At 40.5% G+C, this 26,313-nt stretch overlaps 2 protein-coding genes across 9 annotated transcripts; one reads left to right on the plus strand and one right to left on the minus strand.

Annotated features, from left to right (window-relative positions):
* The first annotated feature begins 498 nt into the window (after window positions 1-498).
* LOC125704833 (kelch-like protein 40b) lies at window positions 499-6,183 on the plus strand. Its single transcript, XM_048970935.1, has 6 exons — window positions 499-1,961; window positions 2,373-2,533; window positions 3,604-3,711; window positions 4,102-4,287; window positions 4,668-4,817; window positions 5,492-6,183. Exons 1-6 carry the CDS (start codon window positions 837-839, stop codon window positions 5,601-5,603), a joined length of 1,842 nt encoding a protein of 613 aa, XP_048826892.1. The 5' UTR covers window positions 499-836; the 3' UTR covers window positions 5,604-6,183.
* A 979-nt stretch (window positions 6,184-7,162) lies between these two features.
* On the minus strand, window positions 7,163-26,111 carry nktr (natural killer cell triggering receptor). 8 transcript variants are annotated; one of them, XM_048970782.1, is made up of 17 exons: window positions 25,903-26,111; window positions 23,171-23,249; window positions 21,969-22,043; window positions 20,765-20,872; window positions 20,077-20,121; window positions 18,390-18,477; window positions 15,319-15,348; window positions 15,080-15,225; window positions 14,580-14,808; window positions 14,168-14,317; window positions 13,305-13,392; window positions 12,674-12,822; window positions 9,537-12,392; window positions 9,089-9,178; window positions 8,290-8,349; window positions 8,100-8,192; window positions 7,163-7,798 (listed from the first exon to the last, which is right to left on the minus strand). In XM_048970782.1, the coding sequence occupies exons 2-17, from the start codon at window positions 23,232-23,234 to the stop codon at window positions 7,729-7,731; spliced, it is 4,341 nt and encodes a 1,446-aa protein (XP_048826739.1). In that variant the 5' UTR covers window positions 23,235-23,249; window positions 25,903-26,111; the 3' UTR covers window positions 7,163-7,728. The 8 variants fall into 8 exon arrangements, with proteins under 8 accessions (XP_048826739.1, XP_048826722.1, XP_048826730.1 ...); XM_048970765.1 differs by having other exon boundaries at window positions 14,168-14,314; window positions 25,903-26,046; XM_048970773.1 differs by having other exon boundaries at window positions 9,537-12,335; window positions 25,903-26,046.
* Between the last annotated feature and the right edge of the window lie 202 nt (window positions 26,112-26,313).

The raw sequence follows: 26,313 nt of genomic DNA on the forward strand, positions 1-26,313 counted from the left end.
GAGCTCATATCTCCAGTTATTTTTCAGGTATTCCTGTGAAAAACTTGAGGCTACCAAACTAGGAACTAAAATGTCACAAATGTCACAGCAGCTAAAATCTAGATTAATGTGTGAGTGAGAAAGAAAATATTGTACGGATGAAGGAACCTGTTTACTCTTCATTTTAAATGTCCGAAAATCAAGAATCAGTACTAAAGTTTAAGTTAACAATAATTATTAGCCATTTTCTTAAACGGTTAAAATAAAAATGTGTCTCATACATACGTAAGAATAGTAATGTTGTATTTCCAGGGTTAAAAAAAAACTGTAACAAATTATGAAATGTACAATATAAATGATTATACCAATATATCAATATAATCAAATTATTTGTATTATCGTCATATACATTCAGGCATAAGAAAAAATTTTTTGATTCAGTTCCAAGATGACGTTGCATTGACTCATCAGCCAAAAAGGGGGTCCTGCTCTTTGCGGACAGATATCTCACTCAGGGTCTCATGTCCTGATCTGATGACTGCGGTATGGCCACCCTCCCTCCCTCAGCTGTCCACTGGGTCAGGCTACTGTGGAGAGTGTTTTTTTTCCCCAGGGCTGGGGGGGATTGTGTTTCGCATGTACTATTATAGATTATTCGGCTTTGTACAAGTTGAGCCTAAAAATAGGCCCCTGTTGGACATTGAAGGGTTGAAGCAGCTGATGAAGCTAGCAGCAGTGGATTCGGGGGGTTGGTTTCGGCATGGTTAAGGCTTCTCTTTTTCACAAAGGCTCTGAATGAATAGGTCAACCCCAGAGAAGGGATCTTCTCTAGTCTCACGAATATACACAGGTCAACGATGGCTGCACAAATAGACCCCCTAGAGGAGCCCCGGATATATCAGCAGACGTTACTGCAAGATGGCCTCTACGATCTTCTGGAGAATGACAAGCTGGTGGACTGTGTTTTAAAGATCAAAGACAAGGAGTTCCCATGCCACCGGTTGGTGCTGGCAGCCTGCAGTTCTTTCTTCAGGGCCATATTTGTGTCGGACCTTGATGAGAGCAAGAAGCGGGAGATTGTGCTGAACGATGTGGAGCCAGGTGTCATGGGCATAATCCTCAAGTACATCTATACTTCCAGCATCAACGTGACGGAGCAAAATGTCCAGGACATCTTCATGGTGGCTAACATGTTCCAGATACCCTCCGTCTTCACTATCTGCATCTCATTCCTCCAGAAGAGGCTCGGTCTCAGCAACTGCCTGGCCATTTTCCGACTGGGTCTGATGCTGGATTGTCCACGGTTGGCTCTCTCTGCCCGGGATTACATCTCTGACCACTTCCAGCTGATTTCGCAAGACCAAGACTTTCAACAATTAAGTGCTAGTGAGCTGGCCGCCATCATCACCTCCGACTCCCTGAATGTGGAGAGCGAAGAGGTGGTCTTCGAGACTTTGCTGAAGTGGGTGGACCACAGCAAGGACACCAGACTCAAGGACCTCCCTGAGCTGGTGGACTGCATTCGCTTTCGACTCATCTCGCCCGACTACTTCGCCGAGAAGGTGGAGAAGAATGAATGGATGAAGTCCAACGAGAAGATAGCAGAGAAGCTACAGCTGGTCAAAGACGCTTATCAGGGAAAGCTTCCAGAAGTCAACAAGAGTGAGAAGAATAAATCAGATGTGGATGAAGCAGAGGGAGGAGAGAACAAAGAGCAGGAAGAGGAGGACTTATTTCCGGGGATCCTCAATGACAACCTACGTTTTGGCATGTTCCACAAAGACTTGATATTCATGATTAGTGAAACGGGAACAATAGCTTACGACCCCATGGGAAATGATTGCTTTGTGGCATCTCTGTCAACTCAAATTCCCAAGAACCATTCTAGCATAGTGACCAAGGAGAACCAGATCTTTGTGGCTGGAGGACTTTTCTACAATGAGGAGAGCAAAGAGGAACCGCTGAGCTCTTATTTCCTACAGGTCAGTAACTAGTCCATTACTCAGAAGCATTTGGGTTTGAATCTCATTTAAAGATGACAATGAACAATGAACCATCCATAACCATCTTCTACTTGAATGTATTATATAGTAGCTTATTGTGTTATTTATGGAAAACTAATACCTGGTTCTGTCTTCATCTTTTTTACTAATTATATTTGTTTCGTAAGTTCAAGGTGATAGTATACCAAACTAAGATCTAAGAAATTAATTGTCAACTGTGACATAATGTATAATTTTTAAATGTATAATGCCTTATCATTCATAAATTGCTCTGTGTTTGGTCCTTTGTCACAGAAATATTGGAATATTCATGCTTAGGCATGATTTTTATATATTATGACCTTTATTTATTTTAACTGGGTTTATGTCCCTGGTTTCGTCCCTCCTCAGTTCGATCCTGCTGGCCAAGATTGGCTGGGGATGCCCCCTCTCCCCTCTGCACGATGTTTGTTTGGGCTCGGCGAGGTGGAGAGCTCCATCTTTATTATTGGAGGCAAGGAGCTGAAGGAAGGGGAGCGTACGCTGGACTCGGTGATGGTCTACAACAGACAGTGAGTATCCCGAGGTCTTGAAGCATGTGCTACAGATTCCTTCAAATGCTTAGTGATATTTACCCTATTCCAATGTTTCACAACCCAGTCTTTGGGGACCCCCTGTAGTCCACATTATATCAAGTAGTTGATGTTCCTGATTGGCTGGGAGCCAGGTGCATGCAAAATCGTGGGCTGCCCAGGGGGCCCCAAGAGCTGGGTTGAGAAACACTGTCCTATTAAGCATCAATCAATCATCCATTACTGCTTATGCAATAGGGTTGGAGTGAACCTGGAACCCGTGGCCTGAAGGACAGGGCAAGAGGCAGAGGACAGTCTGCATGAGATAGCAGCCTATGCTAGAGAGTGAGCGCGCACACACACACACACACACACACACACACACACACACACACACACACACACACACACACACACACACACACACACACACACACACAATGGGCAATTTAGAGACAATAATTCTACCTGTTTTTAGACTGTGTTAGGAACTCAAGCATTCTAACTGGAAATGGTAAATGTGTTTGTTAGGATGCTAGCTATGGGGAAAAACTTGGTTTATGGGAAGACAAAGAATGTAGGCTATTTATTTAGCTTAAAGCTGACTGGAGCTAAACAGCACGTTTTGTTCTATTGGATTGACTGCATCAGCAATAAACAGAACTGAAAGTATGCAATGTGATGCCAATTCTGACTTAGAAAAGGGATGTTCAACCATACTCTCTACAAGAGCCCAGCTCTAGTAAATAGGACACCCAAAACAAACATTTACTAAAGAACAGAATTACTTGCCATTAAATCACAACCAGAGCAACTGTCGTGGGCATAGTGTTCAGATGGTGTGGTTTCTCTTAATTGTTGACTAACATGAAAGCCTTGGTCACACCACCAACAAGACTGTGCTTCAGTCTCCCCAGAAACATCAAGGGTTAATGGTACCAGAGACTCATCTTAGTTACCAGCGATCGAGAAGGTGATCTTTGAGTTGCGAGAATCTGATCTGGGTCTCTTCAGGAAGAGGGTGAGTGTGTGTAGACAGAACTAACCATGCGCTGTTTAAATTCACTTAGGTCTTTCAAATGGGAAGACTCAGAACCTCTTCCGTACTTGGTCTATGGCCATGGAACGGTTTCCCATGATGGAATTGTATACGTATTAGGAGGAAAGTCTGATGACAAGTAAGTATTTAGCCCTACATATCCTATTCCATATCTCTCACTCCTTAGTTATACTCAATGCTTTCCATGTGAAACCTGATCTATTTACTCAGGACATCTTTAAGAGAATATTGTGATTCCAAAAAGGCTTTGAATGCATACCCCCTTAAAATAATTCAAACCAGTTTTCTCTCATACGACAAAAAATAAGTCATTTTCTTTCTTCTTCCGTCCTTGTGTTTCAGAATTCACTGTGATGGGGATACTTGCACTACACATCTCACTTACTTAGTAGAAGCTTTTATCCAAAGTAATGGACGTTTTTTAAATAAAGCATGATAGGCCAGTGCCTAGAGAGACTGGGTTATGGTTCCTTGCCATCACCCATAACACATCATGTTTCACATGTAGGAAGTGCCTAAGGAGGGTGTGCGCGTACAACGCCAAGACATCGAAGTGGAAGGAGCTGGCCCCGATGAAGACCGCCCGCTGCCTTTTTGGTGCAGCCGTCCACAAGGACAAGATCTATGTGGCGGCCGGGGTCACGGACACAGGCCTCACTAGCACCATGGAAGTCTACGACATTTCTAAGAACAAGTGAGTAGGGTGTGGGTGCAAAGACTTTGGTGGCTCAGGTTAGCATAGCTAATGTACAACACCATGAACACTTTAATAACTACCATGTTTCTGCATACATCCATCCATCCATCCAACCTAGTTTTTCCTCAGCCCAGTCTCTCTCCCAGCTTCCAACACACCTGTACCTGGTATTTGGGGTTCTTCATTCCTTGATCATTTGGTTCAAGTGTGCTTGGATGGCGAAAAGATGTGGACAGTCTGGAAGTCCCAAAATACTAAGTTGAGAAATACTGCACCTGCACCATGCCACTAAAGCCAGCTATTGCCTAGCAGATTGGCTGTAGGTATGTGAATCCCTTTCACAGCTTAACAAACGGGGCTCCTTCTGCACGCATTAGGTGGTCAGACTTCGTGGAGTTCCCCCAGGAGCGCAGCTCGCTCTGCCTGATCACACTGGCCGGCACCCTCTACGCTGTGGGGGGGTTTGCCATGAAGCCCAGCGACTCCAGTGACGAGCTCATTCCCACTGAGATCAACGACATCTGGAAGTGAGTCACGTGAAACTGCCAGTGTCACATGCTTGGTGCTAAGAATATAGTTTTATATAACCAAACCATACAGTCGGAAGTCAAATAAAAGAAACAGGGAAATTATAAAAGTTACGGAAACTATTATAATTAATTATTACTGTTACCACTACTACCATAAGAAAACATCAAAGAGCATCACTAAAATGTGCTGCTTGTCAAAACTGATAAATAAAAACTAAATCTAAGGAAAAGTCAGGAACAAGAAGGGAACAATAACCAGACAGTACCACTTTACCTGAGGGGACACAAATACTTAGTAGTACAAATCATGAACAAATATAGTTGCTATTTAAGGTAAAAGATTTCATAATTCATTAATGATAAACAAACATGACATCAGCTTGTAACTAACACACACAGCATAATAATACATTGTGTCCCCTGAAGTAAAGTGTTAATTTTATTTTTCTAAAATAAAAAACTTAAAAACAGCGAGAATTAAATTCGTCCTGATCCATTATCATGCAAAATTCGAGCCTTTTAAAGTAAATAAATAAAATCTTAAAAAGATGTATAAATAGCTTATATTTTTGCTCATATACTGCGTCTGCATAACAAGTTGTATATGATTACGAATTATTCAGCAGAAAATTAATTCCCCCAATATGCTATTAACGATACTATTTCCACAGATACGACGAGGGAGAAAGGAAGTGGAATGGAATTTTGAGAAACATCCAATACGCATCGGGAGCCACCATACTGGGCGTACGTCTGAATACGCTGCGTTTGACCAAAATGTAACGAAACAGCGCCCCCTGCTGATCGGCTAGGCCGTTTGCAGAGCGTTTTCCTTCACAGACTATTCAATTCATCCTACAAAAACCCTGCATACTCATTGTGAGTAAAGCAACAGCAAAGATTATCGTATTCAACTACTATTTAGACCAGTTTAATATCCTACTGCGCAGGATAACATCGTCTTTGTAAAGCACTAGTTGACCTACCTGGAAAACGTGACTCATGATGTACTGCTTATATATATCCATTAAATCGTTGTAATGTCAGGACACTCAGATTTAATTTTGAAAGCAAACCGAAAGCGAGCACCCATACCTGTCAGTCTGGTACCGAAAATGGCCTGGTGCAGAACCGCGGGAAACATAGTTGGCTGTTAGCGATTTGGGGTCCCATTGAATTTCTCTCTACAGTGCATTAACATGTACATTATTAAACAATAGCATTTCGCTCCTTGTGATTTGCAAATTCAGATGATGTCACCCACCCCAAAATCTGCCGACATATTTTACCTTTTAATTTTCAAGCACGGACGGACGGACGGACGGACGCAGACTTGATATAAACAGGTACAACCAGGCTCATACTGATGATTGAGGTTATTTCACAATCCACAGTTTGTCTGCCAGTGACCTGATATGTGCGTGAGGCCGAAGGGGTGAAAAACAGCTGCTTCAGCACTGGAAGCCTATTTCCAAAACTCACACTGCCAATCGTTTTAAAATGCATTTGTGTCAGGGCAACATTAATTTGTAAAAAGTCACAAACATGTTTTAGCACATTTGTTTATTTTTGCACATTTCACTTCACTGAGCTCCAAAAATGAGAGATCTAATACCAAAACAAGGACCAAACCAGCTTCATATTGACCAGTTTGATGTGAATTTTTCACAAATCAAATGCGGTCAGTCAGGTCAGTGCACATATCAGGCCGGTACACGGAAAATAGGCCGTTTTTATACTTAAAGCTTACTAACAATAAAAATACCCTCCTAAATCACAATATCCATGTTGTTTTTGACAAAACCTGATGGGGGGAAATCAAATATATTTGTATACATAATATTAAGCTTTGAGAAAATGTGCACAAATACAGATGAAATAAACGCAGAGTATGGACAGAAGGTTCCATTCGTATCCATATATGTATGACGTTGAGCATAAATGAGCCTCTAACTGCTTTTTTCCCTCCCTGAAAGCTTGTCTCTATGTAACCGTGCTGGTGTGACCTGCATCCTTTACTCCTAGCTAATCCAGATCACGTTTGCATTAGATTACCAAAGATAAATTGTAGTGGTTTTTGTAATAAGATACTGGGTTATTGCAACACAAGGACTTATTTGCTAAAATTCATATCTATTTTTTTACACATGCATATGAAGGTTTTGTCATTATGTTCTCATACCATTAACTGTCGGAGAGGCTTGAAGCTGGCCTTAAAGTTACTACCCTTGCAAAACTGTCACCTTCCCATGTCAGCTGGGTTTCTCATTAGTTACGACTATATATAATCTTTATACGGCTGTTCGGGGAGGGGAGACAAAACAGGAGCAATTGCAAATAGCAAAACTGCAAAAGTATTTATTGGGTTCCCAAGTTGATGGCTCTGTACAGCCATTGCTACAGAAGATGCTGAAAACAGGACAGGGACAGGAACTTAAACACAAGGAAAAAAAGCACAAATATGCATGAGCAGCAAGGATTACAGTGAGCCTTCACACCAACAGCAGTCGATTCCCTTGTGTACACACATCCGGTATTCACTTCTCAGTGTCCTTAGTCAAAACCCGATAATTAATATCATGTTTGGTGGCTGCAGTCCCTGGAAGGGAATACTAATCGAACGCAGAGACACCCTGGAATAGAGGGCACTGTTATTATATCAAAGTAGATATGCAACAATTTCATTATGTAACTTATAAGAGCAAGTATAAAATTCAACAAGTGTGTGGGGGGAGATCTGGGAACAAATGTGCACAAGTATTTACAACATTTGTAGATTCACTGGTTTCTTTGAAACTCTGAATGGAAAAAATTAAAATCCTGATATTTAGCATTTTATCAAGTGGCAATAAAAATGTCCTAGCAGTGGAGACTCGTACATCAGGACCCTTCCTCTCCTACAATACCGTCAGCTACTCCAACTGTGACTGCGACGCCTGGAGTAAGATCGGTCACTTCGGCTATAGGACCGGTACGACCTGCGATAAAGGATAAGAAATAAATGAGGCAAATTCATGCTTCACTAAGCACAAGACTCTCACAGAGTCTTGGGTCTTGGAGGTAACTGTATAAAATAAAATCACATAAGTTCAAAGACGGAGATATTAAGACAACAGAGTGAAAAATGATCAAATATAAAATAAATAAGTATGAAGACTAACAGGATAATGAGGTTTGTTATAAGGTGACTGAAGTGTGCATGTGCAAAGGTGTTTACAGAAAACTGCAGAAAACAGTCCGAGATTGATGGGATCAGAAACTGTGTGTGCTCGGACCTACCTGGATCTATTGTCAGAGCTCCGGTAACTCTTGCTTCTGCGTCTGCTGCTCCGGCTCCAGCTCCGGCTGCTGTAGCTGTCGTACGACTCGGACCTGAATCAGAAGCCGTCATTAGGCCTGGCAAAGCCAATGCCTGAAGAAACTCTTAAAGGGAAAGTGCCAAATGACAGTTGATTGGGGGTCTCATTACCTGGACCTTCTGTGTCGATCATATGATCGGCTTCTGGAATGACTCCTACTGCAGGTACGGCTGACAACAGAGACGAAAAAATACATAATATATGGAAAAGAACAAAATGTGACCTGCGCTGGCAAAATGAGTCACAATGAGGAAATTTTCAAAATGGAGTTATTATTTTTAGATTCTCCTTTTTAAAACCTTCAAAATGATGTATGGTTTGTTGGAATCGGACAAAAACTGACTGAGTTACATCCGTTAGAAGTTGTTTACATCAACAGGGCTTTATAAAATCGAGTTCTATTGGTTCAGAGTGATGTCATTGGAAATTCTATGCAAATTTTTAGAAAGTAGGCGAGCCTCGCTTCACGGTGATACCAAACAATCAGTGGGGGGATTCCCAGTCATGCCGCGAGTGAGTGGAGAAAAACATGGGTTTTCTAAGAAAATTTAAGATAAAGGACTAATTTCTGAAGACAAAGCCCATACAAAACATTCAAATAATGATGGTTCAAGGTATTTATTTGCTATTGGGATCGATAGATAATGACTTAATGGACTCATTTTTGGGAAAATCTCAATTTGAACGAAAATCATCAAAAAAAAAAAATCTTTGACATTTTTGACTCTAGCTCACAATTAGCCTGTGTGCATTCCAACTCATTTTGCCAGCACGGGTCACAAATGTTACTTAAAAAGCAGATTTAGAGAGACATGTTGTATTTATATCATTATAGAGACTTATGTTTATTTTGTAATTTAAATAATTTGGTCAATGCCCATCCCAATTTTAGCATCCATTCTCACACACCTGTAACTGCGGTCGCTACGGTAGGTGCGGCTTCGAGTGCGTGAGCGCCCCCTGCTGTATCGTCTCCGACTGCGGCTCCTGCTGTAGCTCCTGTGTAAAAATTTTTTACACATGCATAACAATTTTAATCAGACAGTTTCTCCCCCCCCCTCCAGTCTACATCACTGTGTTTTTCAAGTATTTCAATTCACTTTCAAGTATTATATTGTACTGTAGCATGATTTTACTGGCCAAACAGAGTAACTCCTTTTACTTTTTACGGGTCTAACACTTTTGTTCAGCAATTAGTGTAAACCCGATAAGTGTATATTCACTTTGACTATTCACATATTCAGTAATCAGGCCACAGGCATATGACAACACAGATGCTGGAATTAAGGAAGGCTATATAGATCTACGGTTATGAATCTAAGGTTTGTCTGAATGTTAAGTCAACAGTTTAATTTACCTGTAGGAAGAGCTGGTGCTCCTGGACCGGCTTATAGAGTGACTGTACGAGCGCGATCTACTTCTGGATCTTGACCTTGGGCTGGAGACTGAGCGAGACTTGCTCCTTGAACTGCTCTTGCTGTGTGACTTGCCTTTGTCTTCTGCTAAAGGAGATCTTTCTTCACTGGAGCTGTCCTGATTCCTGGGCCTCTGGTTCAACCGGGCAGTCTTGCGGACTTCGTCGAACAGTGATCCTGGGCGTACTCTGCTCTTACTCTTTATTTCGATCCGGACACCTTGGGTTTTACTCTCACCCTGACCTGGGGCTCCTGCACTTTTGTGCTCTGCAACATTCATATTCAGCCCCTGAAGTGTAGATGTCCCTAGAGGCCTCCACCGAGAGTTGCTGGATACTCCTGAGGGTTTACTTACCTCAGGTTCTTCACTAGACCCACAACTTGGTACTGAAACAGTCACGGTTACTGGAGACTGAGGCTTCTCCATGACGGGAACTGGAACAGTTTTAACATTCTTCATTGTACTTAAGGGGTCTGTTATTGCAGATACATTCCGTGAAATTTCCAGAGCATCAGGACATGATTTCTCAAGGTGTGTTGCTGGTGTGTGACAGTCAGGAGTGCATATCTCCATAGAATCATCTTGCTGTTGGTCTGGAGACTTCGAAGACTCAGAGGCAGCAGCTCCCAATTTCTGAGCAGTGACATCTACATGTCCAACCTTTGCAGGACTTGCAATAGGTGGTTTTATATTCTGCCCCTTTTTGGCTGTTCCAATTACAGGTTCCACAGAACAAGCTGTTGATTGTGACAAACCCTTCCCTTTATGCGTTTTGTGAGTTTTGTCCGTTTTGGTTTCTTTTTTCAAACCATGTGACTTCTGGGTCTTTCCTGCATCTGTTTTTGTGGGACTTTTTCTCAGTGACCCATGTTTCAGGCTGACATGCTCCTTTTGTAAAGGTGCCTCTTCTTCTTCCTCCTCCTCTCCAAATTCTAGAGGTGGCTGCCAATGGAAGGTTTCCTTGGGTTTCTGATGTTTTTTCTTGGACTTTTTTGTCTTGGATTTGGACTTTGACCCGTGTGGCCGAATTTTAGTAGAATTCCTTTTTTTGTGCTTATGCTTTCGTTTAGCTTTCTTCTTCGTCTTGTGTTTTTCACTTTCATTTTCTATCTGGGGACTTTTATTAATCGAAACTGGTGCATTTTTTGGAGCCTTCGGAAACTCAACATCTGAATTTACAGGCACTGCATCACCGGCAACTTTACTTGTTTTACTGTCCAAAGGAACCTGCTCTTCAATGTCAGATCCAGAGCTGGCCTCTCCTTCTTCTTTGCCAGAGGAATGTTTTGAATCCGTTACCTTATCCCTTTTTTCAGCCCTTTCAGAGTCACTCTCGGAATCCAACTCAATCAAAACTGACTTCTTCTGACCCTCCTCACTCAGATTAGTAGATCCTAGTTTATGCATCTCTAATGACAGGTTAATCTTTTTTCCAGATTTTTCACCAACTGTAGGAATTAAAGCATTATTTTGTTTCTCCCTTTCTTGGTCAGTGATCTCTTGGCTAAAGGCATCTAAGTTAAGCTTACTCTTTGACCTCTTTGAATCGGCAACATGTCCATGACTGTGAATTGGGCTCTTCTCACTGTCAGCTGCATTCTCTGAACAAGAATGTGAACTGTGATTTTGCTTTCTGATTTTGGGTGTACTACTGGTCAATGAATATTTTGCAGATGCCTCTTGTGTACTACGATGCCTTTTATCTTTCTTTTCACCTGAATTTTCTCGTCTCAGAACCTTGTGTCTCCTGTAAGATTCAACCGAATCTGATCTGCTGTAAGATGAGGACCGACTGTCATACCCAGATGGGGACAAGGACCTGGATCTGGAATGATCCCTACTTCTGGAGCGGCTACAGGATCTGCTGTTGCATCTGCTTCTAGAAGAACTACTGCGTGCCCGTCGTTCATGTTTCCGTCTCTTGAGACTGTCTCGCCTGGAGTTGGTGCTTCTTTCAGTGTCCGAGTTGTCACGCTGATCACGGTAGGAGGATATAGGTTTGCTCTGTGTAACACCAGTGACTGTGTGGCTAGTCTGAATGTGTGGGACTGGTGTTTTTTCTTTGATTTCCTGGATACGGACATACGAGGGTTTCCAAGGTTTCTGTCCAGGTTTCCATCTTGATGGTGGAGGACTATCACTTAAAGGTAACACTGGAACACTCTCTGCAGATGCAAGAGGAGTCAGAGTATTTTCAGTTTTAACTGGTGCCTGTACAGCAGTGTCTACTTTTGGTTGGCTGGTCTCAATGAGCTTTGTTTTTCGAGGGGATCTTGATAATTTCCTTCTCTTTGATCTCGATAGTGACCTGGATCTTGACCTTGACTGTGAAAGACTCCTGGACCTTGAAGAGGATCCTGACCTACCACGTGACCTTGAACGACTTGAAGAATAGGATCGACTTTGTGATCTGGTGTATGAGCGTGAGTCTCTTGAGGTGGGTATCGATCGGTGACCTTTTTCTGAGCCTGACCACTCTTTCATGGGGGGTCGGTAGTTGGAAGAAGAACGAGACCTCCTATCACGATAGGAGTGCCTTGATCTTCTCTCAGAGGAGAATGACCTTTCACCTTCAGAAAGCTGCGATTGCCGGTTTTTCTTCTTATGAGCTTTATTCTTCCTCGAATGCTTCTGTTTTTTAGACTTCTTTTTATGTTTGACCTTCTTGTCTTTCCTGCATCGGGAGTGGTGGCTGGATCTACTCGAGCTATGATCAGAAGTGTAGTCCTGTGACCATGACCTGGACCACGGAGAGACAGTTCTGTTGTCCCATCTGCTTGAACAATGGTCATTCAATCTGTTAAGTCAAAATTTATACCCTGAGTAGAAGGAATACCATCTACTGTAACATAATCTAAGCACTATCGTATTAACTAAAACCTCAACATCTAAAATCATTGCTAATCTGGTGTCAGCAGACATATACACTGGGAAAAAAAGAACAAAAATCTAACTTCATCTTTTGTAACACAAGCACATGCCTACAGGACTTCAAAAAGACTGCTTGATCGTTGTTTGATGTAAACCTAACTGGTGGGTGTTTCCCTGTATTTTCACAAAATGCATAACACTGCATACTTGTCCCCTTTGCTCCATTTCTCCACGGTCGGTGGCTGGTATGTCTTAGTCCTCTGCATCTCCTCTTTCCAGTGAGGCGGAGTTTCACTGCTCCCACGATCCTCTTCGGACACCGAGCGGGACTTCGACCGAGTGGGAGTATGGTATCTCTGCAGTAGGAATTTAACTGGCTGTGGCACACTGACGACATAACAACCCTTACCACAGACTTTGGGCTCCCCTTATTCTCTATTACGTTCTCCGGATAGCTCGCAAATTGCATGATTACCTTATTTCCATGAAGTCAACATCGAAGGTATGCTTTTGTAGGGGAAAAATAATCTAACAGTGCAAAATGAGAGACAGGTAGTTATACCGAGAAGAAGAGGCAAGGACAGAAGAAAGAGGGAGAGAGAAAACATTTGCAGGGATTTTAGTTCAGGTTCGCTTTCTGGGCTATTCTGAAAATCCAAAATAGCCGTGTAACCAAAAGAACTGCAGATCTTTTTTTCTTCATTCTATACGTTGTTAGTCTTGCGTGAAGATGAATTAAAAATGCCATAAATGAAACAAACTGGGATGGTGACACCGAGGAGACAAATCTGGCCATGGAACACCGGTCTTAATAAGCCTGTAACGTGGGAAGGCGTACCATTGTTCCGCGGCCTTTGATTTTCCGTCCGGATTTGGTGACTGCTGGCTTCACGTCATTTGGAGCCGAGGGGATCTCTTGCTGCGTTCTTAAAGAATAACATAAAAAAATACAAAGAATAAATGGACTTCCATCAATCTGCACTAGGTAGCTTTGCATTCAGCAATATTAGTTAAGCTGAATGAAATTAATAAAAACACTAAAACTTCATTAATGCCTGTGGGGTTAGTGTTTTCACCTATCCCATCTAGCTATGCATAAGAAACACAGGCAAGTGAGAGCAAGTTTGGGGGTCGCAGTGCAGGGTTGGGGGTAAGTGTTTTTACTCAAGGGACCGACAATGGAATGGGATTACAACTGGTGATCTTCCAGTCACAAGCAAGGACCCATAACCCACTCAATCACGCAGACATAATTTGGCAACAAGGCCTTTCATGGGTCCACTTGCTTACAGGTATGTGCAGAGACCCATGAATGACAGTGATTATGGTGTTTGCTTCACTTTCCAGAGCACACCATAGATGCACGGCAGTACAACTCCTCAGCCACTCCTTTGTCACATCCAAAGACTCACACCTTGAATTTGATATCTAGCAGCTAAATTCATCCCTTTGGATAAACTAAGCATGCTAATCCCACTGCCCATCATATACATCTGGCAACAAATTCACATTTTCAAGGCATTATGGTTAAGGCTGCCAGACTTTCATAACCTGCACATTGCCCACAAAGGTTGTGCATATTAAGCATGTCCCTTCGTGTGTCACAGAGAATACTTCAATTATCAAACAGAAATCTCAGCAATGCGTTTGCAAGAGTTCAAGGAATCAGATCAGCTCTCTCTAATGGATGTAGATGCTCACGTGTCAGGCTTTTCTTCTTCATCTGGTGGGTCGCGCCTCAGAAGGAATCGGTTCTCTGGCACAGGTGGAATCTCTTCTGGCCGAACCACTGGCTTCTCCCTTTTCACATTCAGGTCTTTGTCTTCCTCAGCTGACTCTTCCTCAAAACTACTGCAAGACACAATACACACGGTAGTCAAAATTAGCTGCAGAAACAACACCGTCACAGACGGTCTAGTGAATGACCTTTCATGGTGAAATAGTTATCAAACAGTAATGTCAATTACACAATACAGAAAGCTGCAACGGATTTACAACGTGAATGTTTCTGTATACTATAGGCACCTTTTTAAATAATGGGCTTGGTCAAACTGATTCCAAGGTTCTGATATAACGGCAGCCTGAGGTGATATGGGTCACTCCAGAAACGCACCTCTGGCTGGATTCTGTCCTTCGGTGCCGGCTCTCCTTCTTCTTCGCCTCCTTCCTTCTCTTCTTTGAGTGCTTGCTCTTCGTGGGCTGCTTCCGCCGGCGACCCCGCCTGTACTTCTCTTCTGATTCGCTGTCCGACTCCGGAGATGAGGAGGAGGAAAAGGAAGAGTCTGAAGAACTGAGGGAAGAGTCTGCCGAGTGAGACTGCCTCTTTCTCTTGCAACTGAGCACTGCAAGTCAAAGGCAAGATAAAATTATATACGATCTGTTTTATATACACACAGACATATACACACACACACACACATATATATATGTATAGTCTCATATTAGATGTGACTGAAAAGACTTATATAAATAAGAACATATGGTTTAACACCTTGTGCAGAAGCCATATGACTTGTCCAATAAAACATGGGCTCTGGTCTACTTCCTGGGTAACTTCACGCCCTGATTCCAGATGGGGCCTTCGCAAAACAGCACAGAGGGAGGAGAGCTCACCATCATTGGCTGATTTTGTTATCAGCTGGCCGCAGTCAATCACCCTCACATCTGCGTACGGCCTGCTGGCTGAGTCGGTCTTCAAGGACTCGATCTTCTTTACCACTTCAAAGCCGGAGATGACCAAACCGAAGACCACGTGAACTCTGAGGAGGAAAATTTGAACGCAGTCACATTTAAAATTAAAGATTATGCTGAAAGACACTGAGTTAAAGTTAAAGGGTTAAAGAACATCATACCCATCCAGATGTGGGGCCATCTTCGTAGTACTGTTAAAGCATTGTCAGTTCAGCCGGGTGTATTATTTTGTCCCCGATGGTCAAGGTGAAAAAGTCAAAGAGAAAAAGAAAAACAAAATAAGTATGTGGTAATTTTGGAGATCATGAAAAGCAAAAAATCTGGTTACAATTTCACTGCTCAATAATTCCTGCCATATGAGAAAAAAAAAAACTCTACAACTAATACTGCTGTTTATTTTTTGACATGAGACTGAGCAGGCTCTACAATGAGATTAAACAGAAAGCCACACTGGGCCACTTTCACAAAAATGACAAAACAAATCAGCAAATAATTAATAATGTAATTTCATTTGGACATCTGGGCAAAACTACATGGGCATATGGGAGAGTCTTCACCTTGAGGCAGTTTTCATTATACCCATTCAAGTTTAAAATAGCACACCAATACCACAATATGGATGGACATCATACCAAGTCACTTCTAAAGGACTTTCAGATGCAGATTGTCCATCATGCATCAAACCGAAACCTGCTACAAGAGCTTTAGTCTCGGCCCAACATCTCATCTCCGAAAAATGAATTTCAAATTTCAATTTTCCTGTTGAAGCGTCTCGGAGTCGAAAACAGGCCAAGGGTTTCTCGTACCAGCTATCATAAGATGACAAAATCGGGGCTTTCTAATGCATAGTGAAGCTTCTGAGCACGAGCCCCAACAATTCAAAAACAGACAATCCAAAGGGTGCTCTGCAGCGACAGAGGAAAGATGGCAGCGACAAGCAGCTAGTAAATGATCAATACACAGTCAGGAGAGAGAAGCACAGCCTTAGAGTGACACTTTACCTTGGAAGAGCAGGATGCTAGAGAGTTTCTGTAAATTTTACACAAAAACGGCAAGAGAAAAATTGTAATACATTTGTAGGCAAAAAAGGACTCGAAGTCTCTTTAGTTTCTGTTTTAAATGCATATATCAAGTGGAAGAGAAATAAGCATGTTGAAGTCTTCTGCATCAGACAAAGAATGTATTGCAGTGCTTTAGCAATAAAAAGGGACAGGGGGCTTTGCTAAACCTTTAAGCCAAAAAAAATTGTGTCGTAAATTGAGAAATACTGGAGGACCCTAAAATTTTCACATGAAATACCAAAAATGTAATCTTGCTTGTCCCATTCTAGATTTATTTTAACTTTAATACTAAATGTGGTACTGTACCAAAATCTGCTTTTTAGTATCCATTCACAAAATATTTGATTTTAAGCTCTTAAAATAATGGATAATGCCTTACATTAACTGCACCTTCATAATACATTCATAGAACATTCAGTGCATGTTCATAACATATTGATAGAACATTCATAAGCAACATGTACCTTAACATCCTAAAATACCATATCAGCTTTAATATACATTGATAAATAACATTTATTATTTTATTTATCAATGTATATTAAAGCTGATATGGTATTTTAGGATGTTATGGTATACTTACATGATGCTTATGAATGTTCTATGCATGCATCATGAAGGTGCACTGAATCTTCTATAAAGACATTATAGAAGTGCAGTTAATGTAAAGCAGTGGTTCTCAAACTCGGTCCTCGGGCCCCACTGCCCTGCTTGTTTTCCAGATGTCGCTGCGCCACACACAAGTCTCAGCTGTCTTTCAGCTTCTGATAGACTGAACACACCTGATCCAGGTAATCAGCAGTGTGTAGGGCAGGGATAGCTGGAAAACAAGCAGGGCAGTGGGTCCCGAGGACCGAGTTTGAGAACCACTGATATAAAGCATTACCGAAATATATTTAGAGACAACTTAAAAGAAAAAACTGGAGAACTTGTGCATTCAAAGGTAGATAAGCCTTCTAGCAGTGTCTTGTAAGCCTACTTTTCAGGAAGTAATAAAAAAAGCCACAAGACGTATTTTAAGTTAATTCTAAGCTTTCATTATTTCTTTCATATCCACATTTACCCAATTCAGTTTCAGATCTGCAATAAAATTGAGCAGTAAAGAACATTTGTGTCAACCCTTGGCATAACAGAAAAAAGAAAATTTTAGAGTCCTGATTCCAATTCACGTATAACTGAAGCACAGATGCATGGAACTGACATTTTAAAATTTCCTTTTGTTTTTCCATAAACACCAGATTCCAAGAAATACAGGGGACGATAATTAGGGAAGCACCATTCAGTGAATGGAAACACAGCTGTACAACTAATGATTTTGACATGCACTATTCAGGTCAGAAAGCATAGAAACGTATTGTACAATCCATGTTGGAAATATGGCACAGATCTGCACTTGTGGTGAACCCATACAGTACCAGTCAAAAGCCTGGACAAGCCAAATTGAAAATCATTTTATTTTTCAACCAGATAATAACCCTAAGCACACATTTATGTTATGTAGTATTATTTTGTGAACAAGGAAAGAGTGCCACAAGTGTCAAACCTGGTCCCCACAATCCGGGGACGTAAAACCTATGGAGATGATTTGGGGTGAGTTGGATCAAACAGTAAGAGCAGGGTGGACACCTTGTGCCCAAAATGTGTGGAAACATTAAGGACTGTTGGAGAAGCATTCCAGGTGGCTACATCTGGAAACCAGTAGAAGGAATGTCATGAGTCAGCAATGCTGTCACTGAAGTCACAGGGGGCTATTTAGAAGAGTAAAAAATATAAGTGAATTTTGAGATGTTGAACACTTCTCTTGGTCGCTGCAGTAACTGATATGTATTCCTTCATTGACTTGAGAACTACTATAGGGTGAATAACAGCTAGAATACAAACGCATTAAAAATTATGTCCAGACCTTTGACTGATACTGTATCGATTAAGACAATATACATATAAATGCCAACTGTTGCTCGTTACAAGCTAGTAGAAGGCTTAACATATGCAAGATGAACCTTCCTCAGTATTCTGTGAGAACAAAAAACTAAATCCTGACAAAACAAATGCTATTTAATTGTGACCAGTTAGCCAAATTAAATAGGTCAGTGGTGTTCAGAATGTACCAAATTTCAACTGAATTATGCTTCCCAACAAAACCTTCAGACACCAAAATAGATGCTACTCACATGAAAAACTGAGAACCGTTTGTGTCTTTGCCTCGGTTGGCCATTGACAAGAGAAAGGCTCTGTCGTGTTTGAGCTTAAAATTCTCATCTGTTAGAAGAGAGAGACACCCAATGAGATGTGTTACATTTCCTTCTCAGAAGTGCCAGCGTTTAGGATTAATGACGCCAAGTATCCTCAAGTAAGGCGGCCCAGAAAATTGCCCTTCTGCAAGAAAAACGGTCACTCCTACCATAAGTAAATCTCAAGCTAACAATGCTTAGGACATTCACTTTAACCTTCAATAATACACATGAAAAACATTTCAGAAAGACACGTAAACTGCTATTCAAGACTGACCTCCTCACTAAAGGTCTGATTTCAGTTGACCATAGCAGTATCCTTTATTTATTCAGATTGCCCTTTATTTACAATTGCGGCAGGCACTGTTTTTTCCCAATATTTATCAGAAGAAATAAAATCTGTCTCCTCCTTTCAATTTGTTCCGTAAGTTGCATAAGAAATTGGATTCCATCCATTTTTACCAATCCCCTAACCATATGGAATGAAATAATCCAAGGCCTATTTTGGGAAACTGGCAGTTTACGGTCACCTGTACAAGTCCTTGGATTATAGGCACAACCCAGAATACTGGAGAACATCCACACAAACACTTAGAGAACATGCAAACTCCGCACACAGAGCTGGGCCCAGATTCAAACCCATAACTTCATATCTGCGATGTGACTGCGATGAACTATGATGCTGCCCAAGTATTAATGAACTTATTCTATTATTGAAACTCTAAAATCTTAAATTAAACACAAAAAGCTACATAAAGCACAAAATGTGTTTATCTAGAGCAGATAAATAAAAAGCAAACAGACCTTATAGAGACATGCAATATAAGGTGCTAAGTGTGTACGAAACAAATATTTCCCATAATAATCTTTAAAGAATCATAATAAAATGATCATTAGAATAACATACAGCTCTTAACATTTAATAAGTGAGAAAACCCATAAGGTATCTGGTCCAATAAATACGTTGTCCACCTTGCCTACGAACCCATGTGTGCATATAAATGTGTGGTGATTAAAAACAATAAACAAATATACAAGCTATCACATACCCAGTGTGATAATTCTATCACTACAACTAATGATGCGAAGAGGGGAAATGAAAAAGAAAAAAAAAGAAAAGATACACCTCAAAGTCTTCAATGAATATTTATCCACACATTGATCACGGAAGACTTTTGGAACCATCGTTGTGGGGAAGGTGAAAGGGCACAATGTATTGTGTTACTGAGCTGTGTGCATCTCTTACCTTCATTTTGCATAAGACCACAATCTCTATAAATAAAAACATATGTTCATAAATTTAGGCAGGAAGATTGACCTCAATTTAAAAAAAAAAAAAAAAGCCTAATCCTCATGCTGAGTCAGGAAACAAAAAAAAAAAAAAAAGTTACCCAGTTCGAAAGTCTACAAAGACAAAATAAAAATTACCGCCAGTGAAATTAAAAGTAACCTTAAGATGTAAATAAGTCTGATAAAAAAAAAAAAAAAGTTTCTAATAAGTTCATGCAACATTAGGCTCATGCATAAATACAAAAAGATGGCAGGTACTTATACAGCACATATATACAACATCGGTACTGAGCAACACCTCTAGGACTTTATGTCCCAAGTCGACAGACCTGCTTACCTTCAAAGTAGCCACCGTATATCGACTCGCCCCCTCTTCCGTTACCTACAAATCACAGAGGGTAATCACAAACTGGTCCTTTAAAAAGCCACAGTACGTGAGAGGACACATCTGATGACTGTCATAAGTGACTGGACGAAGAGCGGAACGCACGTTATCCTGACAAGTTCCTGGTAATACTCACAAGTTTGATAATGCATATCTAAATAAGACCTGCTCACGGAGAAACTGTTTTTTTTTGCATTTTCAATCTTACTCCCCATGAGACACACAGACAAATAGGCAGCGGAGAGCAAGCTTGGGAGCACAGGGTCAGCTAGCATGCAGCGTCCCTGGAGCTGGGGGTTAAGGGTCTTGCTCTGAAGAACAACAGTGGTATCAGTCTGCTGACCCTGGGATTTGAACTAAAGTTCTAATCAACTGAGCCACAACACCATCTCCGAGCTGAGTACAACTTCGTGAACACTCACACACGTGTAAACAGCAGCAACCCAAAATACTCCATGAAAGTGGTGGGTGACAGTACTTTTTTAAAACTGGCTTTGGTGATATTAATTTAGAAAATATATTTTTAATTCTCCAGCTTCAGATAGAAGAGCAAAGATATAAACAACTTGCTGTCAGACCTACAAGGAACAAAAAAAACTTCCGAAATGGATGTCTCCATATGTAGTGTGAAGAACTTTACCTTCTGTGAAATCTCCACCCTGGATCATGAAGTTCTTTACCACTCTGTGAAACGTAGAGCCTTTATAGCACAAGTTTTTGCCTGTGACTTTGCTCGTCCCTTTTTCACCTACAGAATTGGTGCGAAATAACAGTTAATATTGAAACATTAAAGCAGACAGTTTGCCCGGAAAAGATAGGATTCTGAAACTGTTTTTAACATTTACATATTTAGCAGATGCTTTTGTCCAAGGCGATGTACAAGTGAAGCAATTAGCACATCAAACATATGTGCTGTGAAGGAGTCAGCTGGATAGAAGTGCAGCTAGGCTGAGCTTCCAGTGAATGCCCAGGTACACGTGTTAATAGTACTCGAACGGAAGCTACACAGCAAGTGCAAACAAAGAAAGAACCTAATAAGACTATTCAATGACCGTGCAACATGAGAACACTGAGGGAAAGCAGAGAGACATCAAGCAAGAAGAGGGAATATTACAGGATTCATTAGTTAGCTATACAAATAACTCAAACTAAATTCACTTTTAAAATTAAACTTCAATTAGTTTACTGTCTTCTGGGCCACCACGTTTAAAGCTCATTATTACAAAACACACAAAACCATGGACGCCACAGACAAGGAGGAAGCCGAGTATCAATAGATCTGATATTTCAAAATCATAGCCTGCCTGCACACGGGTCTTAAAGGGCCCGTTCTTACCTACTCAGTCAATTATACATTTTACACAACTAATACAGAGGAACCTTTAATGGGCATATTTTTGTGACTGTTGTGGATAATGTATGGAGGAGAAAACATGTTTCCAGAGCGTGCAGATTATAATCTACTGGACAAAGCTTAAACAGAATAGAGTAAATAAAGCCTTGCTGTAGGTGTGTCCTTGTCAACTTAAAATTCCTTTTGTTAGGTATCCAGAAAAATGTTAGCGTATCAATCCCCAGCTGCTTCCTAGATACCTCTAACAGCCTCCAGACGGGACAAAAACCCAACAGCTGAGGTAATACTTCACTGACTGATGCACAGTGGAAATCCAGGGGACATCAAGAATGATTTAACTAAGTGTCCAAAGGTGATTTATGATCTGCTGTATGCATTAAAATGTGCTCTCTTTTGTTCTCCTTTAAAGGAAGAACAAAGGCCGATAAAACTAACACACAATTCTAACCGCAAAATAAAAAGATATTATGCAAATAATGAAAAGACTTACCGGTACATAAACTGAGAAAATTTTTACTTGTCTTGGGGCAAATATCAGAAAAAAGTTGAAAGACAATACGCCCAACTACAGAAAAAAGGAAGGTAAATATATTAAACATTTTCCATTACAAACACACTTTACATTCATTATTGACTATTTGCTTTCACCCAGAAGACCATCTGCTAAGCGCAAGCAAAGTGAAATATACATCATGAGTTCATATCAGTGTAGCTTGAGGGAAAAACATTCAAGACATTTTTCAGAGCAATTTGGTCCTTAGTAGACATCCTTAATGTTTACTTTGTATGTGTGGACAAACATCCAATTATTACTTTAGGCTTCACATGAGATCCTTCTAGAGGGTCATCAGTCCCATATAAAGAAGCTTAACTTACTGCAGTTTATAGCCCTAAGTATCCCACATTGCTATATTATTAATTAAAAATCCAATGCACCTAAGCAAACCTAGACAAGAAGCTAAAATGAATATAACCCAATTACTCAATAACTGTAAACCTGTCATCTTTACATTTTCTTTTATGACATCACTTATAGTTTCTCAAACTGAATTTAGACAGTACACCAATGAAATTAAATTTATTGCTTTATCCTTTACACTACGCTCTCACCTGAAAGTCAACATTCCCGTTCTGGGAAGGTGGACGTTACCACACACACACACATACACACACAAAATATGCGATAGAATACAAATTCAGTCTTGAATGAGGCTCATTATCTTTCTTGTTCAGCACAATAGCCGAAAACTGCCTGGATATTACACAGCTATTTTCACCCTTTGGGGCAAACATGCTGGAAGTGTAACCTTCCTCACCACTGAGGTTAGTAACAGCTGTATTTGTACAAAAACAGTGAGCAGAATCAGAATTTAGTTACATGAATACTGATGTAGGGCATTTATATATAACTATACATACTGTAAATATTTACAGAAACACGGAGGAGGTTGAATAGTTTGCAGGAATACAGTGATCATTTCAATAACAGAAAGTTGGTTAATTCCTCAAACCAACTAACAGTATGTTATACTAAAGGACTGGATCGTATTACTTTAAAGTATACTCGTGCTACTACTATCGATTCCAAATTATTCACACACCATTATCTGTGAACAACTTCAATGGGTTACAAAATTAATTCCACAACTAGAATCCCAGGGATTTGAAAGACAGAAAGAAAAAAAATCTTACCTGGCTCCCTGTTTACTTCCACGTCAAAGTAACACTGAGGGCGGTCTTTAATCCCCATTATCATCAAGGTATTATCTTTCTGCAAAACAAAATATACGCAAGAATAGCAACGGTGTATCCAATTTCCAACCACACAATGTTTGAAGAAGTCCTGATTCACTGGGTAGTGCTATACATCTCTCCTATGGATGACAGAAAGAAAAAAAAGGATGGGAAACCAGAAAGAAAAGATCTGCATGAGAAACACTTGCAAATCCAACTACTTCCTAAACATTATGGTCCAAACTTCAATACTAAATTAAAAATGATATATGATTCCAATGATATATCTTTAATGTGATAAAAAGGAAAAAGCACAAGTACAGTAAAGCATTTGCGGTGTTATAAGAGCCTGGAGATGCCACACTGTTTCGGAACTATAAACAGATGGTAAAATGGCTTCATGGCTGAAGTATCACATAATTGTATCCAAATGCAAAACTGAATACTTCAGGTGCTCCTGTTTACCCAATGCCATACAAATATACTCAACACTGCTTCTGTTAGCCACACTACCATGCTTAGTGACCACTGAATATACACAGAAGCAGTCCCCAGGTTATAAATGAGATCTGTTCCCTAAGTCTGTGCTTAAGTCTAATATGTTGGTAAGTCAGAACAGCAATAACAAAGTACATATTAATAATAGAGTAATAAAACATACTGTACTCTACCTCAAGCTGACGAACCACTGACGCCACATGTTTTCATGAATGTCACAAAGTAATGTTTGTGTGTTAATCATGAACCACTGAATTTAACTTACATTTTAATATAATAGGTGTTACAGCAGCCAGATTATAAATACAAGTTGTTCATTAGTTGATCACTCTTAACCCGGGAACTGTTTTTATACGCCATTTGCACATAAGACAGTTTTGTACTGTATTTCCCACATCGGTATATTACTTTTCCTCTTATTTATTCTTTAAATGCATTACTTTTTAACATGTATTCTTATATTACCCTCATGTTGTAATTATTTCTACTTACATTATCCTTTGTTGTATTTCCTCTTTGTACTATTGGACAAAAATGTCCATCACAGAGATCAATATTCTACCTCGTCTAAGCTGCCATTGTACATGAAAATATATTTTCTGCAGCTTCCCAAAGTTTCTCCTCTATTGGAGAAGGCACCTGTCAATCAGGTAAATGAAACCAGAATATACCAGGGGAAAAGGAGGGGTTGTAAGTTATGACCATACATGATGTTCAGTGTTAATTATAACTTCCGTGACAACAGAGTTAGTTATAGCAGGTTTCTTTTAAGGTTAATTTAGAACTAAACTTACATGATCTGTCCACAAGACAAGATGACACACAGTAAAGCAACAGTTTAACAGGAAACATTAAACTATTTCTCACTTCTAGAAAAAAAGATGCCCGCATTTTGTGGCCACATCAAAAAACATCTACTCAACATATACGAGGCAATAATCCGTAACTATGTAAAGATTCTACTAAACTATATAGAAATGCGTGCCTGGTCATACATCAAACGCAATATCCTTTTTTTACCAAAAAAAGCAACTATAAAGTTCAGGACTACACTAGGGATGAAGATATACTGCCCATTAATAGTTCTCAGTATTTTATTAAAAGATTGCCTACGCCATACAAAGACTTGAACAGCATTAAAAACCGATTACAACCCACAAAGAAAGCCCATTCAAAAGCAAAACATGTTGTAGCTTGTAGTTCTACAGATTTCACTTTAACAGAAAGGTTTCTTCATACGACTGGCTATTTACGTCGGAACGGCATTAAAATGGTTTAAAATTTTTATTTATCAGTATAATACACATTCACTCCAGTTCCATCGTTTAAATGACCCTCTTGCTGATAGAACGACTGGCGGTTTGTTCGTGATTTTTGTACCTAAATTCCCATCATATTTTGTATTCAGGCAAAACACAGAAGCAGTGAGAGCACTCCAAAGCAGTAGCTGGTAAGCCGTTAACTAGACGCCCATATAGCAGATTTATTTAGTGACGGCATTTTGTCTAAGCTAAGCAGATATACAGAGGAAACGTCTCCGGAAAGAAAGTCGCCTAAATACGCCGTTCATCGAGAACACGTCATATTGCCACCCAATCAGGCCTCCAGCACTTATAAAATGTAGATAGCTACTATAAGTCTTTCTCCATCAACGGGACTTTGACAAATTATAGTAGGTCGGGGCATCACGTCAAAGAATGTGAAGTGAGTCCCTTTTTGATATTTTTCACTAAACTAATAAGATAGGTTCGATAAAACCACTAAAACCAGAGTTTTTATTAAAAACGTGTGGAAAGCTGAGGACCCCTCTGATCGCTGCCAGCCGGATCAGAGAATTTAAAATGAAAGCAAAAGAGACATGGCCAGACAGCCATCCAGCACCCACCTTGGTCTTAAAGCATGAAAAACAAAATGCGATTAAAGGTTATTAGTTATTATTAAATTACTGAATGCGCAAAGGTACGCTGCAGACCCCAACACCCAGCCACCGTAACTAGCCAATACCGTCAACCTTCCCCGAAACGCAGGGCTACCGCGGCCTCCGGTTCTTATTTACGCCTGCTCATCTAGTTATTAAATCCGAGTCAAACATTTTCCCTCGCACGGTGTACATTTTGATAATGTAACATACGTACAAATTGCATTTTAACACGGTTTTAGTACGATTTTTCACGAACGGCTCATTGTCCTACCTGTCTTAATGCCGTCGTCCACCAGCCAGCTCGAGCCGCCTTTCGGATACCGTCGCGCTTGCGCTCGAGCGGACTTCGCTCCCCCCTCCCCCGTTGGCTCTCGGGATCTTGGAGGAACGTCCGCTCCGGGTGATCCGGGGGACCCTAGACATTCAGTGTGATCAAAACAAATTCCCAACTTTTGTCGATCCTGAGGCTGTTTAGAGTTACTAATTCATTCCCATGGAGAAATTCTTTTCGCTTACATCCCAATAGATGTTTTAAAACAACGAAACAACTACTAATATGCTGATCAGAGGCTCAATTACAGGTCTGACAGGGCAGGCAAGGCAAAAAAGATGAGAGGGCCTCGAGGGCGGCAGATTACACATTACATTGCAACGACAAATCTTCTTTATTTATGTATCCTGT

This window comes from Brienomyrus brachyistius, chromosome 1, assembly GCF_023856365.1.
Source record: "Brienomyrus brachyistius isolate T26 chromosome 1, BBRACH_0.4, whole genome shotgun sequence".
In the NCBI taxonomy this organism is placed as follows: Eukaryota; Metazoa; Chordata; class Actinopteri; order Osteoglossiformes; family Mormyridae; genus Brienomyrus; species Brienomyrus brachyistius.

Excerpts from the sequence above, each read along its gene's own strand:
- LOC125704833 (XM_048970935.1), top strand. The coding sequence starts at position 837 with ATGGCTGCACAAATAGACCCCCTAGAGGAGCCCCGGATATATCAGCAG. Across the intron at positions 3,712-4,101 it reads GGAGGAAAGTCTGATGACAA|GAAGTGCCTAAGGAGGGTGT; the intron begins GTAAGTATTTAG and ends TTTCACATGTAG. Across the intron at positions 4,288-4,667 it reads TACGACATTTCTAAGAACAA|GTGGTCAGACTTCGTGGAGT; the intron begins GTGAGTAGGGTG and ends TGCACGCATTAG.
- nktr (XM_048970782.1), bottom strand. The coding sequence starts at position 23,234 with ATGATAATGGGGATTAAAGACCGCCCTCAGTGTTACTTTGACGTGGAA. Across the intron at positions 15,349-18,389 it reads AACGGTTCTCAGTTTTTCAT|TACTACGAAGATGGCCCCAC; the intron begins GTGAGTAGCATC and ends ATGCTTTAACAG. Across the intron at positions 14,809-15,079 it reads AACAAAATCAGCCAATGATG|TGCTCAGTTGCAAGAGAAAG; the intron begins GTGAGCTCTCCT and ends TTTGACTTGCAG.